This window comes from Gobio gobio (genome assembly GCF_949357685.1).
Source record: "Gobio gobio genome assembly, chromosome: 20".
Classification (NCBI taxonomy): domain Eukaryota; kingdom Metazoa; phylum Chordata; class Actinopteri; order Cypriniformes; family Gobionidae; genus Gobio; species Gobio gobio.
The window spans coordinates 48,600,947-48,618,003 of NC_137113.1; the positions used below are offsets into that span (position 1 = coordinate 48,600,947).

General features: G+C 41.9%; 1 protein-coding gene across 3 annotated transcripts in view; it reads right to left on the minus strand.

Moving 5' to 3' along the window:
- The window catches only part of abcc3 (ATP-binding cassette, sub-family C (CFTR/MRP), member 3), a 118,735-nt gene that overhangs the window by 81,871 nt on the left and 19,807 nt on the right, over positions 1 to 17,057 (minus strand). For 2 of the 3 annotated variants that reach the window (XM_079801699.1, XM_079801700.1), the window contains exons 2-8: positions 11,600 to 11,773; positions 11,399 to 11,524; positions 8,427 to 8,564; positions 5,920 to 6,045; positions 5,355 to 5,416; positions 4,624 to 4,755; positions 1,749 to 1,982 (exon numbers count right to left, since the gene is read on the minus strand). In XM_079801699.1, coding sequence (XP_079657825.1) covers positions 1,749 to 1,982; positions 4,624 to 4,755; positions 5,355 to 5,416; positions 5,920 to 6,045; positions 8,427 to 8,564; positions 11,399 to 11,524; positions 11,600 to 11,773 — 992 coding nt within the window. Of the gene's footprint in view, positions 1 to 1,748; positions 1,983 to 4,623; positions 4,756 to 5,354; positions 5,417 to 5,919; positions 6,046 to 8,426; positions 8,565 to 11,398; positions 11,774 to 17,057 lie in introns of all 3 variants that reach the window. The other variant, XM_079801698.1, reaches the window with a different exon arrangement.

The window sequence follows — 17,057 nt, forward strand, 5'->3', positions numbered from 1 at the left end:
ATTTCTACGCGAATATATGTTAAAGTGTAATTTATTCCTGTTATCAAAGCTGAATTTTCAGTCACATGATCCTTCAGAAATCATTCTAATCTGTGACCCCGGAGCAAAAGCAGTCGTGCGTCTCACGGGTATATCTGTGGCAATAGCCAACAATACAGCGTATGGGTCAAAATTATACATTTCTCTTTTATGGGTCCATGACAAATAAGAAGAAAAAAAATAATAATTAAGATAAAAAAATTTATTTTAAGCAAAAGAGTTTTACAATACATTTTTATGTCCATAAAATGTATGGTGTTGATTCATATTGGTTTTACATCATTTATTCATTATTAAACAAGATTTATGATTTTACCACCCAGAGAATTTCAGGTGGTGCGACCATATATTCATTTAAAATAATATACATATACAATATACATATGAATCATTGTAAAACACATATCACATGGTAAAATCCCTTTTCTATGTATTGCCAATTCATATAAACGGACACTTTTCTATGTGTTCAGAACACATTTTTCCCGTTTTTTTTTTTAATTTTTATTATTTGTATACATTATATAATGGTTTACATTTATATTTCTTACTTCATTTTGCAATTGCAGTGGGAATTCATACTTTTAAATGTAAATTTGCTGGTCGCACCACCTGACATTTTAGGTCTTTGAAACACCACAACTCAAAAGGTCAATTTAATTTTTTTTTTAAATTAAAGAGTACCTTATAAAGGAAAATTGTATATCACTTTGATATGTGACAGGTATTTATTATTATTATTTTTTAGGAAAATAAGGAATTCGTACACAAAACAATACATGTCATGTCACTGATCCTTATGCCAAAAATCATCAGGATATTAAGATCATGTTCCATTTCTACAGTAAATATATCATATATGTATTATTAGTAGTGATATGCATTGCTAAGGACTTCATTTGACCAACTTTAAAGACGATTTTCTCAATATTTAGACTTTTTTGCACCCTCAGATTCCAGATTTTCAAATATTGTCCGAACAAACCACACATCAATGGAAAGATTATTCAGCTTTTATGTGATGTATACATCTCAATTTCAAAAAAATGACCCTTATGACTGGTTTTGTGGTCTCATATGTTGGTTTGCCGCTCAAGAAACATGTTGTGCTGCTTTATATTTATATCCGTGATGCATCACTGTATTTACTGTATTTTTGATCAGCCTTGGTGAGCGTGAGACACTTCATTAAAAATAACTAATTCCAAACTTTCGACTGCTACTGTACTATTCAAAAAGAAACATATTTGCATCCCGTTTGCATTGTAAAACATGGACAGAGAGAGTGAAAAGCATAACATCATGCAAATGAGGATACTATGGAAAAAAGATCAATTTTACACCGCCTTCCAGCTAATCAGATGTTTGTTCCGCCTGTTATAAATACGCAAAATAAATCCTTGCGTGTAATAAAACCCATGTGTAGGTAAATGTTAAAGGAACAGAACAGCTATTGTGTCGTTATCAGACCGTCTCCAATTCCATCTGTTGCTTTAAAGAATGTCATACAGGTTTGGAACGACGCAAATTATGAACTATCCCTTCATTGTGAATCACTATATTACAGTAAAAAAAACAGCAGCTGGTTACAACCTGCTATAAACCTGAGAACTAGTAGATAAGAGTGATTAAACATCACTTCCTGGCAGCTTTATGGGATGTTACAGCCTTCCCTATCGTAATGTAAACTCATTGAGGCTTCATCTCACCTGAGGAGCTGCGGGTTGACGAAGGTAATGAGATCCTGCAGCAGTTTGAAAGCGGAGCCGATGAGGAAGTAGGGCCCGAAGGCCCGGAGCAGGGCCCACAGGAAGGAGGGCTGCCGGGACTCTTTCCGTTTGGACAGCAGAACCTCGGCCTCCTCAGGACTGCCGCTCACGTGGTTGGTTTCAGCGCCCGTGCCTGCCTTCACAAACGTGGCCTGCTCCTTTATGCTCTGGTCACTGCACACACAGATCAACTCTGAGGTTACAATGTCCTTTTGATTGAGCTCAAACTGTAGAGAGCAGGTTAAAGCATCTCCCAAATGTCTAAACGCATTAGGTTTGGGAAATTACATTCATACTGGAGAGAAAAGTCACAAAAGTCACATTGTAACTGCAAAGCAACACCCTAGCAACCACTCAGGCTAGCTTAGGAGCTGCATAGCAACACCCTAGCAACCACCTAGAACACCCTAGCCACTGCATAGCAATACCCTAATGGCAACCACAACCTAGCGACCACTTAATAATTTCCTGGAATCACCATTACTGCATAGTAACACCCTCACAACCACCCAGAACACCCTAGCTGCATAGCAACACCCTCACAACCACCCAGAACACCCTAGCTGCATAGCAACACCCTCACAACCACCCAGAACACCCTAGCTGCATAGTAACACCCTAGTAACCACTCAGACTAGCTTAGGAGCTGCATAACAACACCCTCACAACCACCCAGAACACCCTAACTGCACAGTCACACCCTAGCAACCACCTTGAACACCCAAACTACTGCTTAGCAATACCCTAGTGGCAACCACAGCCTAGGGACCACTTAGAATTCCCTGGAAACAGCATAGCAACACCCTAGCAAGTAGCAATCACCCAGAATATTCTAGGAACCATATAGCAACACCCTAGAAAAAACACCCAGAACATAGCAACATCTTAGCAGCAAACACCTTCCAACCACACTGAACACCCTAACTGCATAGTAACACCCTCACAACCACCCTGACCACTCTGACTGCATAGTCACACCCTAGCAACCACCCGGATCACCCTAACTGCATATTAACGCCCTAGCAACCACTCAGATTAGCTGAGGAGCTGCATAGCTACACCCTAGCAACTACCTAGAACACACTAGCTACTGCATAGCAATACCCTGGTGGCAACCACAGCCTAGCGACCACTTAGAATTCCCTGGAAACAGCATAGCAACACCCTAGCAACCACCCAGAATATTCTAGGAACCATATAGCAACACCCTAGAAACCACCCAGAACATAGCAACATCTTAGCAGCAAACACCTTGCAACCACACTGAACACCATAACTGCATAGTAACACCCTTACAACCACCCAGTATAGCCTAGGAACTGCATAGCAACACCCTAGAAACCAACAAGCAATAACCCAGAACACCCTAGCAACTGCATAGCAACACCCATGCAACATTCAGAACACTGTAGTAACTGCATAGCAACATCTTAACAACCATCTAACCCCCAGAACACCTGAACAACTGCAAGAGCAACACTAACAACCACCCAGAATAGCATAGGAACTGCATAGCAACACCCTAGAAACCCTCCAGAACACCCGTACAACTGCAACAGCAACACTAACAACCACCCAGAATAGCCTGGCAACTGCGTCGCAACACCAAAAGCAACAATACAAAACACCCGTGACCCGAGCAACCATCGACAATATCATAGAAACACATAGCAATCACCCACAGTACCACAGAAACACCCTAGCAACCACACAGAACACCCTGGAAAGCCAAGGAACTGCATAGTTACACCCTAGAAATCACTCAGAACATTCTAGCAACTGCATAGCAAGTGGCAACCACCCACAATATCATAGCAACCAATCAGAACACCCGAGCAACAACCCAGTACACCTTAGCAACTGCATAGCAACACCGTATTAACTACCCAGAATAGCCTAGGAACAGCAAAGCAACACCCTAGAAAACACCCAGAACATTCTAGCAACTGCATAGCAACACCATAGTGGCAACCACCCACAATATCATAGCAACCAATCAGAAAACCCTAGTATCAACAACCCAGTACACCTTAGCAACTGCATAGCAACACCGTATTAACCACCCAGAATAGCCTCACAACTGCATAGCAACACCCCAGCAACCGTCCAGAACAGTCTAGCAACTGCATAGCAACACCCTAGTGTCAACCACCCACAATATCATAGCAACCAATCAGAACACCCTAGTAGCAACAACCCAGTACACCTTAGTAACTGCATAGCAACACCATATTAACCACCCAGAATAGCATCGCAACTGCATAGCAACACCCCAGCAACCGCCCAGAACACTCCAGCAACTGTATTGTGAAACACTAGCAAGCACCCACAATGTCATAGCAACATCCTAGCAACTGCCTACATACCAAGAACTCCCAAGAAACAGTATAGAACCACCTTAGCAACCACCAGAAAACCATAGCAACCACTCAGCCTAGAAACTGCATAGCAATGCCCTAGCAAACCACCAGGGTGATTAGCGATGTTTCTCAGTCATTGTTAGTTGTTTTTACTTTTTTCTTTTTTGCAACTGCATAGCAACACCCTAGCAACCACCCAGAACCCATAGCAACTGCATAGCAACACCAATCAATTCCATTGCAAAAACTCAAGAAACCAATTATGCTGGATGCGCAATCACACTTTGACTAAACAAAGAAATAAATAGGAAAAACTTGGACAACAGCGTTGCTTACTTTAATGTACACAACTCATTTAACTCTTGCAATGTGAAACTGACTGTAAAATCCTGCAACCAAAAACCTGTGAATCTTTGGATTGAATGACTGAATCAGATACGAGTTTGAATGCTTACCTCAGCGCTTTGGCTTTCTCCACCTCCCATTCGTTGAGCAGATTGGGAACCACCAGCTCTGAGCTGTCCTGCTTGTTCAGGGACCACAGGTCTTTATTCTCCAGCGGAGATTTGTAGCCTTTGATAGCCAAGCTGAAGAACAGACACAAATTAAAGCTGCAAGCAATAGTGTCGAATAGCGGGAGACGTGCATTTAAAGCGAGTAAATATAGGGAAAAAAATGTATGCGCCTGACTTCCTGTTGCCAGCAGGTGGTGCTATGGCTGACTGAAACATCAGATTTGTGAGGACACGGCCTTTAGGGAAAACTCAAGATCTTCGCAATGTAACGTCGCTAAGGCCTTTAGATTAGACTGACCAAATATGATGATGATCTGATTCAATCTCTAGGAGGAGGAGTTAAAGTACAACGTCTGGAAATGGCAAAAACGTCAGAGAAACTTCAGAGAAAATTCCAAATATCTGACTTCCTGTTGGTTTTTAGATTTGGCACCCAGAGACTTTTTTTTAGGTGTTGGGCTGTTACATGTGTCTGCCGAATTGCATACTCATATGTGAAACGTAGTGCGAATGCCGCTTAATTGAAATTTTGTAGGTGGCGCTATTGAGCCATTTTGTGCACACATTTAAAATCCAACATTAAGACATCTTGTGATTGAGCAAAAACATTTGGGACAGGTTTGCTTCTGACTTTACCAAAGGAAAGATTGAACCGCCCGTGTGACGCTCACCTTGTAAACCACCAGAAGGTCATTTTTGAGAGGAATCCGGCCGTTGTTTCGGGACACACATTCTGGGAAAGCAATAAAAACACCAGCGGCCCTTCAGTTGTGCTGCTCTGACCTTTCCTTTACCTTTATAACATGCAGAGAACTAAAGTTTGTGGCACTAAACCCTTCTTTTATCATTCATTCACACTCACATGCATGAACACACACATGCACACACACACTGCCCCTTCCCCTAAACCTACCCATCACACACACACACACACACACACACACACTGCCCCTGCCCCTAAACCTACCCATCACACACACACACACACACACTGCCCCTTCCCCTAAACCTACCCATCACACACACACACACACACACACACACACACACACACTGCCCCTGCCCCTAAACCTACCCATCACACACACACACATACTCTCTCACACACTCACACACACACACTCACACACTCACACACACACACACACACACACACACACACACACACACACACACACACACTCACACACACTCTCACATGCATGAACACACACACTCACACCCACGTGAACTTACAGGATCTGTGCCCGCGCTGGAGAAGAGAGGAGGCTTTTCATTGAAGCATGACAGGATGAGTTGAATCAGGCTGAGGCTGAAGTAGATGTAGAACGTTGTGAACCTCAGCTTGTCTTTGACCTCGCCCTGAGAACAGAGAGAACGCTTTATCATCCAATCACAACATCTCTACACAGCCCTGAACCCGTCCTGATTCCCGCAGATCTGAGATATCCAGGCTTTATTAGATTATTAAGATGTTTGACAAAGCTCAGGCATTGCCCCCCCCCCCCCCCCCCCCCCATAACATCGGTCACGTCGAGATTGATGCTCACACAATGAGTGATGTCACAGGGTCTCTGTCCTCATTAAGATTAGCAGAACATTGACAAAATTATAGGAATAAATTCATTCATCTTTATAAAAAATACCATGTGATTAACTACAAAGCATGCACAAACAATATTAATATTAATAATTAAAATATGTCAAAACTATAAATGCACAACATGCACAAACAACATAAATATTAATAAATTAGAATATCAAAAAAAAGCAAAACATACACTAACAATATTAATATTAATAAATGTAAATATGTGGAAAATATAAATGCACAACATGCACAAAAAATATTAATATTAATACATTAAAATATGTGAAAAATATAAATGCACAACATGCACAAACAATATTAATAAAAAAAATATGTGAAAAATATAAATGCACAACATGCACAAACAATATTAATATTAATAAATTAAAATATGTGAAAAATATAAATGCACAGCATGCACAAACAATATTAATATTAATAAATCTAAAACATATAAATGCACAACATGCACAAACAATATTAATATAAATAAATCTGAAAAATATAAATGCACAGCATGCACAAACAATATTAATATTAATAAATCTGAAAAATATACATGCACAGCATGCACAAATATTAATATGAATAAATCTGAAAAATATAAATGCAGAGCATGCACAAACAATACTAATATCATTATATATGTTATGTCTAACATACAATATTTACACGTTCCTGTAGAGTGTGGCGTTTCAGGGATGCATGAAGTGAACAAATATGGAAACTTTGAATGCAACATAATTCACTGTGGACAAAAGCTATGAATGATAAATGATATTCTAGAAAAGTCTAAATCAGATGGCATGTGTTATAAGCAGGAGCAGGAATGAGAAGTTTGACTGGTAAAGCAGCAGCTGGTGGAGCGGTGTTTGCTGCTCTGAGTTCAGGAACAACAGCAGAACTCTTCCCTCTCAACACTCCTGCCCTGAACTCAACACACTACAGCTCAACATGCGGGTCAAGAGATGCACGTGGAACATAAGACAATAAAACATCACTGAGAGATGGACAATGTACATGCTTAGACAGAAACAAGCTACTCTACTAGAATATCTGCTTAAAGGGTTTAGTTCACCCAAAACTGTAAATTGTGTCATTAATGACTGAGCCTCATGTGGTTGGACACCCGTCAGACCTCCGTTCATCTTCAGACACAAATGAAGATATTTTAGTGTAAATCTGATGCTCTGAAAGGCCTCCATTGGCTCAACTTTACACTCTCAAGACCCTTAAAAGACACTAAAGACTAAAGTTACAAAGTCCATCTCACTACAGCGGCTCTACAATAACTTTATGAAGAGATGAGAATAGTTTCTGAGCGCAAAAAAACCCTAAATAACGACTTATATAGAGATGACGATTTCAGAACACGGCATCATGAAGCTTCGAAGCGTTATGAATCAGTGAGTCGATTCAGCGGTTCAGAACGTTATGAATCAGTGAGTCGATTCAGCGGTTCAGAGCGTTATGAATCAGTGAGTCGATTCAGCGGTTCAGAGCGTTATGAATCAGTGAGTCGATTCAGCGGTTCAGAACGTTATGAATCAGCGAGACGATTCAGCGGTTCAGAACGTTATGAATCAGTGAGTCGATTCAGCGGTTCAGAGCGTTATGAATCAGTGAGTCGATTCAGCGGTTCAGAACGTTATGAATCAGTGAGTCGATTCAGCGGTTTGAATCGGCAAATTTAGCAGTTTGGCGGTTTGACACGCGATCCGAATCATGATTCGACTCACTGATTCATAACGCTCTGAACCGCTGAATCGACTCACTGATTCATAACGCTCGGAAGCTTCATGAGGCCATGTTTTGAAATCGTCATCACTATACAAGTCGTTATTTAGGGTTTTTTTGCGCACAGAAACTATTCTCTTCTTCATAAAGTTATTGTAGAGCCGCTGTAGTGAGATGGACTTTGTAACTTTAGTCTTTAGTGTCTTTTAAGGGTCTTGAGAGTGTAAAGTTGAGCCAATGGAGGCCTTTCAGAGCATCAGCTTTACACTAAAATATCTTCATTTGTGTCTGAAGATGAACGGAGGTCTGACGGGTGTCCAACCACATGAGGCTCAGTCATTAATGACACAATTTACATTTTTGGCTGAACTAACCCTTTAAAGAGGATGGGGTTTCTGGGGTGGGCGGCACTGACCTCCTGATTGGCACGCATGATTTTGGAGCGGAAAGGCACGATGGCGCACAACACTGAGATCGTCCAAAATATGAAGAGCACACCGGACGACTGCACTCCTCTCAGCCGCTCGAACTGGATCAGGAACGTGGCTAACAGCTGGAAAAGAGAAGAGAGGAGCGTTTTACAAGACCTTCTGGAGACTCGTCTGTATTCTTAGCAAACTCTATTAATGGAGTCACATCAGTAGGCCATTTCATTTTTCCCCTCAAGTCCACTTATAAAGTTAAGCCCCGGGTCAATTTCCGCGTCTCGCGCACAGCTTTCAAAGTATACTCGACTTGAAACTACGCCTGCAGTTTCTCCTGAAGCCGATACGGAAGTGAGTTAAACTGCAGTTCATGGACTGGCCACTAGAGACAGACTCCAGGAGGAGCAGAATCTCATTGAGCTCATGTTAAAATGGCCAACTTTACAGCAGAAGAACACATGTTTACAGTCTGGGACAAATTGTGCTTTTGGTCTGTACGGCTAATGTTGCCCTTCATGACGACTGTGAGGGGGGGGAATGTTTTTATAACTCATTTGTTTACATTATATAAAGCCTTAAAGTTCTGCATAATTAAGGGCGTGGCCACTTTGAGTGACAGGTGGATTGCCGTTTGTCTGCTGTCTGTTAGTCGTCACCTCAGCTCCGCCCACGTCCCGCCTCTTTGCCCATTTTCTATTATCCAGGAGTGATGCGCGATCACAAGATGGCGACGGCCAGCTCGACCCGACTTTACGCTTCAGAACTGCTCTTCAGATCCTATGAGTGACGTCACTGACACTACGTCCATATTTTTTAACAGCGCTGTCAAGAGCATGCCAAACCAACAGCTGGCGATATAATCTTAAAGGGTTAGTTCACCCAAAAATGAAAATTCTGTCATTAATTACTCACCCTCATGTCGTTCGAGACCCGTAAGACCTCCGTTCATATTCGGAACACAAATGAAGATATTTTTGTTGAAAGCTGATGCTGAGAAAGGCTTCAGATTGGCCTCCATTGGCATTCAGTACACTTATACTCCCAAGACCGATAAAAGGCACTTAAAATGTCGTTACAAAGTCCATCTCACCACAGTGACTCTACAATAATCTTACGATGCGACGACAATAGTTTTTGAGCGCAAAAAAAAATCAAAATAACACCTTTATCCAGCTTGTTATTGCCTTCCGCGTGTGCCTCCACGACGCATGCGCGAGAATATGACGTAGCGCCGGGGCTCGGGATTCCATGAAATGCACACTCTAACCCCATTTTGAGAACTACGCCGAGACCTAAAGCACGATCAATGTAGAATCCAACAGCTGAGATACGCGCGTCTTCCTCTGATTGTAAAAAAATCTCTTCTGGGTCATGTGTCCGAACGCCGGATCTGCTCATATTCTCGCGCATGCGTCGTGGAGACACACACGGAAGACAAGAACAAGCTGGATAAAGGTGTTATTTTGATTTTTTTTGCGCACAAAAACTATTGTCGTCGCATCGTAAGATTATTGTAGAGTCACTGTGGTGAGATGGACTTTGTAACGATGTTTTGAGTGCCTTTTATCCGTCTTGGGAGTATAAGTGTACTGAATGCCAATGGAGGCCTATCTGAAGCCTTTCTCAGCATCAGCTTTCAACAAAAATATCTTCATTTGTGTTCCGAATATGAACGGAGGTCTTACGGGTCTCGAACGACGTGAGGTTGAGTAATTAATGACAGAATTTTCATTTTTGGGTGAACTAACCCTTTAACCGTAAAGCCATGTTGGCCAATCAGAAGCCTGGAAAAAAAGGTTATTGCCGGTTTCCGGTTTTGATATAACAAGCCAAAGTTTCACTGTCCACATGACAACCAGAGTTTCTAAAAAGGTTCCTGGCAGGAGTTTTCAAAATAGTTTGGCTTCAGTGTCCGGATTCTAGGGCTGCGCAATATATCGAAATATCGCAAAATGTACATATCGCAATATGCATATCGCAAGGGTACGCAATATCTGAATGATTTTAATAGGCTACTTCAACATTGTGAAAAGTGTATGTTTTAGGTTGACACATATATCAGAGAATAGACTGAGCACACGACTGTTACTTATGTGACTTGCTTGACGTTAAAAAGAGTTATTAAACGCAATAACTGTCTGACACACACACTGAAACGTGCGCACAAGCCGTTCTTTTTTTCGTGTCTTGTTACACACTCGAAACTGTCAAATACACACACAGTTGTGTCAAAATGGCTGTCTTGATGAGTATTCATGTAAACACAGTCGGTTATCCTTTAAGCAGGGCTGGACATTAAGCCGGTTCACACGCTTGTCCTTGAGTAAATCTGTCCTTCACTTGTCCGAGTAAAACATTTGCTTGTCCGGATTATTTTTGTAAATATAATCTATTCTGAAGCAATATTCTCACCAGTGTTCAATCAGCTTTGACATGCTTAAATATGCATATTTGTCATATTTGTACCTTTTTATAAAGGGCATTTTTCCATAATCTTATTAAATATAGGATATGCTTCAGCTTTCCTTTTATATTCTTAAATTTGATCTGTAAATTAAATTAGAATAAGACACTATAGGCTGTTACCAATCAAATTAAATAATTTACACTGAAAAAATACAACTTTTTCTTCAATATCGCATAGCCCTAGCGGATACTGCGTTTGCATGTGGACGAACAGCCAAACCGCATAGAAAATACCGGTGTTCGTGTGGACAGGGCCTGAGGTGTTGCTTGTTTCTATTACAATTGTCAATTTGACCCTCAAATGTCTGGATTAAAGGCAGGAAGGATCTCACTGCGAGAGCATGGCCATGAGAATATTGCGGTCGCGACTCTCATACTTTTTCAAAAGGTCGAGAGTCACATCAGCCGCTTCCCATCTTTTATACACCTGTGGCCATGAAGGGGTTGAACACCTGAACTCCGTGATTCGGATACTTCTGGCAGCTTTCTCACTTACCATTGTCATCCCAACTATACAAGGCGTAACAAAAAATATCGGGGCTATCTGGCGATCCTGGTTCATCTCATGGAATGAAGAAAAGAGGTCTGTCCAGCACACTATCCACAGTATCAAGCCCAGGACCTGCACACAGAAATATAACTCATCATTACAAACAGATAACAGAGAAAGAGATACCCAGCTGTTCTCATCTCTCACCGTTTTGATTCTGTTCAGTATAGACATCATGATGTAGCCTTTGCTGTTCCTCTTGAGGTAGAGGATGTAGAAAGGTGACACCACCCACAGGTAGATGCAGGGAGTCCATAGCAGCACCGTCAGCTGAAAGCATTCTGGGAGATCGGGCCGGTCCGAGTGAAGCGTGAGATTGGGCTGATGAGGAAACAGAAGCGAACATGAGTTCAGATTCACGCTTATCAGACAACATGATTCCAGATAACATACAGTAGGTGCGTTTACATGGAGCACTGTAATCGGTTTAACAGTCCAATCCGAATGAAAATGCAAAAATAGTGGTAAAAAAAAAAAAGTAGTTATACACCACAATTAAAATATATGTAATGACACCTTGATTAAAGGACAACTCCAGTGAAAAATAAACCAAGGGGTAATTAAAGGATTAGTTCACTTTTAAATAAACTTTTGCTGATCATTTACTCGCCCCCATGTCATCAAGATGTCCATGTCTTCCTTTCTAAAGTCGAAAAGAAATTAAGCTTTTTGATGAAAACATTCCAGGATCGTTCTCCATATAATGGACTTCAATGGGTTCAAATGACAGTTTCAGAGCAGCTTCAAAGGGCTTTAAACGACACCAGATGATGAATAAGGGTCTGATCTAGACAAACCATCAGTTTCTGTGAGAAACCCAGCAGTATTTATGATAATATTTTACCTCTTATCAGACAAACGTGATCATCTCTGAGCTCAGACATAACTTCCGCTAAGTGAGGTCAAATGGTCATGGTCATAGATGTATACGTAGATGCCTCATTAGCGCCTGCACGGATCAGTAGAATGAGGCATCTACGATCGATATATCTATGACCACAATCTAATTTGACCTCACTTGCCGGAAGTTATGTCTGAGCTCAGAGATGATCACGTTCATCTGATAAGAGGTAAAATAATATCATAAATACTGCTGGGTTTCTCTCAGAAGCTGATGGTTTGGCTAGATCAGACCCTTATTCATCATCTGGTGTCGTTTAAAGCTGCACTGAAACTGTCATTTGAACCGTTTGGAGCCCATTGAAGTCCATTATATGGAGAACAATCCTGGACTGTTTTCATCCAAAACCTTAATTTCTTTTCGACTGCAGAAAGAAAGACATGGACATCTTGGATGACATGGGGGTGAGGAAATTATCAGCAAAAGTTTATTTGAAAATCGAATGTAAAGAGTTTAATCTCTAAAAACAGATTAGCTTATAACGCTAGTCTATGGGGCACAGAATAAGTCAAATTAAATCGCTAGTTAATACCACTAACAAGGCTCAAAATAGCCTCACACTAACACGGGAGCATAATGAGGGTCCCTACATGCAAACCGAAGCATTGAAAACTTTGTAAGTGTACAAACAGTTTAATAAGAAGATACTTTATAAAGACAGAACATTACGCCTATACAGACAGCAGCCATCTTGGAAACGATGAGACAAGTCAAATCACGAACGCTGTGAACTGTGACTTGGAATCTCATATGGTCCGTTGTTTCCGGAAGAAAACACTGAACGCAACAGAGAAAATAAATAAATAAAAATAATAAAAATAAAACTGAACGCAACAGAGACTAGTGCTTTCAAAGGATACACACTAAAGAGACGGCGGATTATTCAACCGTGGCTTGACTTGTCCAAGATGGCTGCTGTCTGTATACGCGTAATGTTCTGTCTTTATAAAGTATCTTCTTATTAAACTGTTTGCACACTTACACAGTTCTCAATGCTTGGGTTTGCATGTAGGGACCCTCATTATGCTCCCGTGTTAGTGTGAGGCTATTTTGAGCCTTGTTAGTGGTATTAACTAGCCATTTAATTTGACTTATTCTATGCCCCATATACTAGCGTTATGAGCTAATCTGCTTTTAGAGATAAAACTCTTTACATTCGATTTTCAAATAAACGCATCCCAGAGAACGATCTACTCGGTAACCATGTGTTAATCACCCCTAGGTTCACTTTTCACCGGAGTTGTCCTTTAATGAGACGTCTCTACAACAGAGCCGCGTCTCTCGAGAGGATCCGTGTTCTCTCAGCGCCAGGATTTGTGTTCCTGTCTCTCTTTTCTAATTGCATAGAATATATGAAGACAAAAGCACCATCAAAGCTTCATAATTGTAGTCCTTGTGCTCTATAACTCACGTCTTCTGAGGCATTGCTTTGTGTGAGGAAGGGAGTGAAAAACCCAGTGTAATAAAGAACGTCTATTTCTCTTCTGAACAAACATGAACACACAGAGCTAGGATGGATGTCAAGATTTTCCAGATTTAAAATTCTCTAGTCATATGGATCACTTTTATGATTTTTTATGATGTTGTATTCTCTGTTTATTGGATTATTGCATGCTAAATACATTTTTAAACTCTTTATAATGTCTCCTTTTGTGAAGAGCGAAAGCAAGACGGCATGAGGAGAAGCCATTCTGTTTAATAGTTAATCACGGTTTTGTTTCTCTTTGTCTTGATATTCCGCAGCTAAACACACTTGGGTCTCTATCAGACTCATTAGGTTGTTCTCGTAGGTTCAGCAGAGCTGTGATAATTGCATCTGAAGCTCAGCAGGATCTTTGTTATTCTGCTGGTTTTAGTTCAGCTTGAGATCAGAGAGCGGTGTACAGACGTTTGACCTCATAACCACATCTAGGTGGGCACAGCGAAAGGTGTCTTCCCTTCAAACCGCAGACCACATCCTGTGAGACTGAAGCCTCGTGGGGTTTCAGCCTGACAACCGCTGAGAAACCTCCATTATCCTCATGTCTAACAGCCTGTCTAAACATTATGGGAGGTGAGAAGTGACAGTCCTTCTCTCCATTATCACCCATTGGCTGATAAAATTATTGGGTAACACTTTAGAATAATGGTCATTAGTTAACATTAACTAATAATGAACTGCACTTATAAAGTGTTTATTAATCTTTGTTAACGTTCATTTCAACACTCAGAGAACACTCAAGAGTAACGCCCGGAGAACACTCAAGAGTAACGCTCAGAGAACACTCTAGAGTAACGCTCGGAGAACACTCAAGAGTAACGCTCGGAGAACACTCAAGAGTAACACTCAGAGAACACTCAAGAGTAACGCTCGGAGAACACTCAAGAGTAACGCTCGGAGAACACTCAAGAGTAACACTAACGCTCAGAAAACAGTCAAGAGTAACGCCCGGAGAACATTCAAGAGTAACGCCCGGAGAACATTCAAGAGTAACGCTCAGAGAACACTCAAGAGTAACGCTCAGAAAACAGTCAAGAGTAACGCTCAGAGAACACTCAAGAGTAACGCCCGGAGAACATTCAAGAGTAACGCTCAGAGAACACTCAAGAGTAACGCTCAGAAAACACTCAAGAGTAACGCCCGGAGAACATTCAAGAGTAACGCTCAGAGAACACTCAAGAGTAACGCTCAGAGAACACTCAAGAGTAACGCCCGGAGAACACTCAAGAGTAACGCTCAGAGAACACTCAAGAGTAACGCCCGGAGAACATTCAAGAGTAACGCTCAGAGAACACTCAAGAGTAACGCTCAGAGAACACTCAAGAGTAACGCTCAGAGAACACTCAAGAGTAACGCTCAGAGAACACTCAAGAGTAACGCTCAGAGAACACTCAAGAGTAACGCTCAGAGAACACTCAAGAGTAACGCCCGGAGAACATTCAAGAGTAACGCCCGGAGAACACTCAAGAGTAACGCTCAGAGAACACTCAAGAGTAACGCCCGGAGAACATTCAAGAGTAACGCTCAGAGAACACTCAAGAGTAACGCTCAGAAAACACTCAAGAGTAACGCCCGGAGAACATTCAAGAGTAACGCTCAGAGAACACTCAAGAGTAACGCCCGGAGAACACTCAAGAGTAACGCTCAGAGAACACTCAAGAGTAACGCCCGGAGAACATTCAAGAGTAACGCTCAGAGAACACTCAAGAGTAACGCCCGGAGAACACTCAAGAGTAACGCTCAGAGAACACTCAAGAGTAACGCCCGGAGAACATTCAAGAGTAACGCTCAGAGAACACTCAAGAGTAACGCTCAGAGAACACTCAAGAGTAACGCTCAGAGAACACTCAAGAGTAACGCCCGGAGAACACTCAAGAGTAACGCTCGGAAAACACTCAAGAGTAACGCTCAGAAAACACTCAAGAGTAACGCTCGGAGAACATTCAAGAGTAACGCTCAGAAAACATTCAAGAGTAACGCTCAGAGAACACTCAAGAGTAACGCTCAGAGAACACTCAAGAGTAACGCTCAGAGAACACTCAAGAGTAACACTCAGAGAACATTCAAGAGTAACACTCAGAGAACACTCAAGAGTAACGCTCAGAGAACACTCAAGAGTAACGCTCAGAGAACATTCAAGAGTAACGCTCAGAAAACATTCAAGAGTAACGCTCAGAGAACACTCAAGAGTAACGCTCAGAGAACACTCAAGAGTAACGCTCAGAGAACACTCAAGAGTAACGCTCAGAGAACACTCAAGAGTAACGCTCGGAGAACACTCAAGAGTAACGCCTGGAGAACACTCAAGAGTAACGCGCAGAGAACATTCAAGAGTAACGCCCGGAGAACACTCAAGAGTAACGCTCGGAGAACACTCAAGAGTAACGCTCAGAGAACACTCAAGAGTAACACTCGGAGAACACTCAAGAGTAACGCCCGGAGAACACTCAAGAGTAACGCCCGGAGAACACTCAAGAGTAACGCTCAGAGAACACTCAAGAGTAACGCTCAGAGAACACTCAAGAGTAACGCTCAGAGAACACTCAAGAGTAACGCTCAGAGAACATTCAAGAGTAACGCTCAGAAAACATTCAAGAGTAACGCTCAGAGAACACTCAAGAGTAACGCTCAGAGAACACTCAAGAGTAACGCTCAGAGAACACTCAAGAGTAACGCTCAGAGAACACTCAAGAGTAACGCTCGGAGAACACTCAAGAGTAACGCCTGGAGAACACTCAAGAGTAACGCGCAGAGAACATTCAAGAGTAACGCCCGGAGAACACTCAAGAGTAACGCTCGGAGAACACTCAAGAGTAACGCTCAGAGAACACTCAAGAGTAACACTCGGAGAACACTCAAGAGTAACGCCCGGAGAACACTCAAGAGTAACGCCCGGAGAACACTCAAGAGTAACGCTCAGAGAACACTCAAGAGTAACGCTCAGAGAACACTCAAGAACACTCAAGAGTAACGCTCAGAGAACACTCAAGAGTAACGCTCGGAGAACACTCAAGAGTAACGCCCGGAGAACACTCAAGAGTAACGCGCAGAGAACATTCAAGAGTAACGCCCGGAGAACAGTCAAGAGTAACGCTCGGAGAACACTCAAGAGTAACGCCCGGAGAACACTCAAGAGTAACGCTCAGAGAACACTCAAGAGTAACGCTCAGAGAACACTCAAGAGTAACGCTCAGAGAACACTCAAGAGTAACGCTCAGAGAACA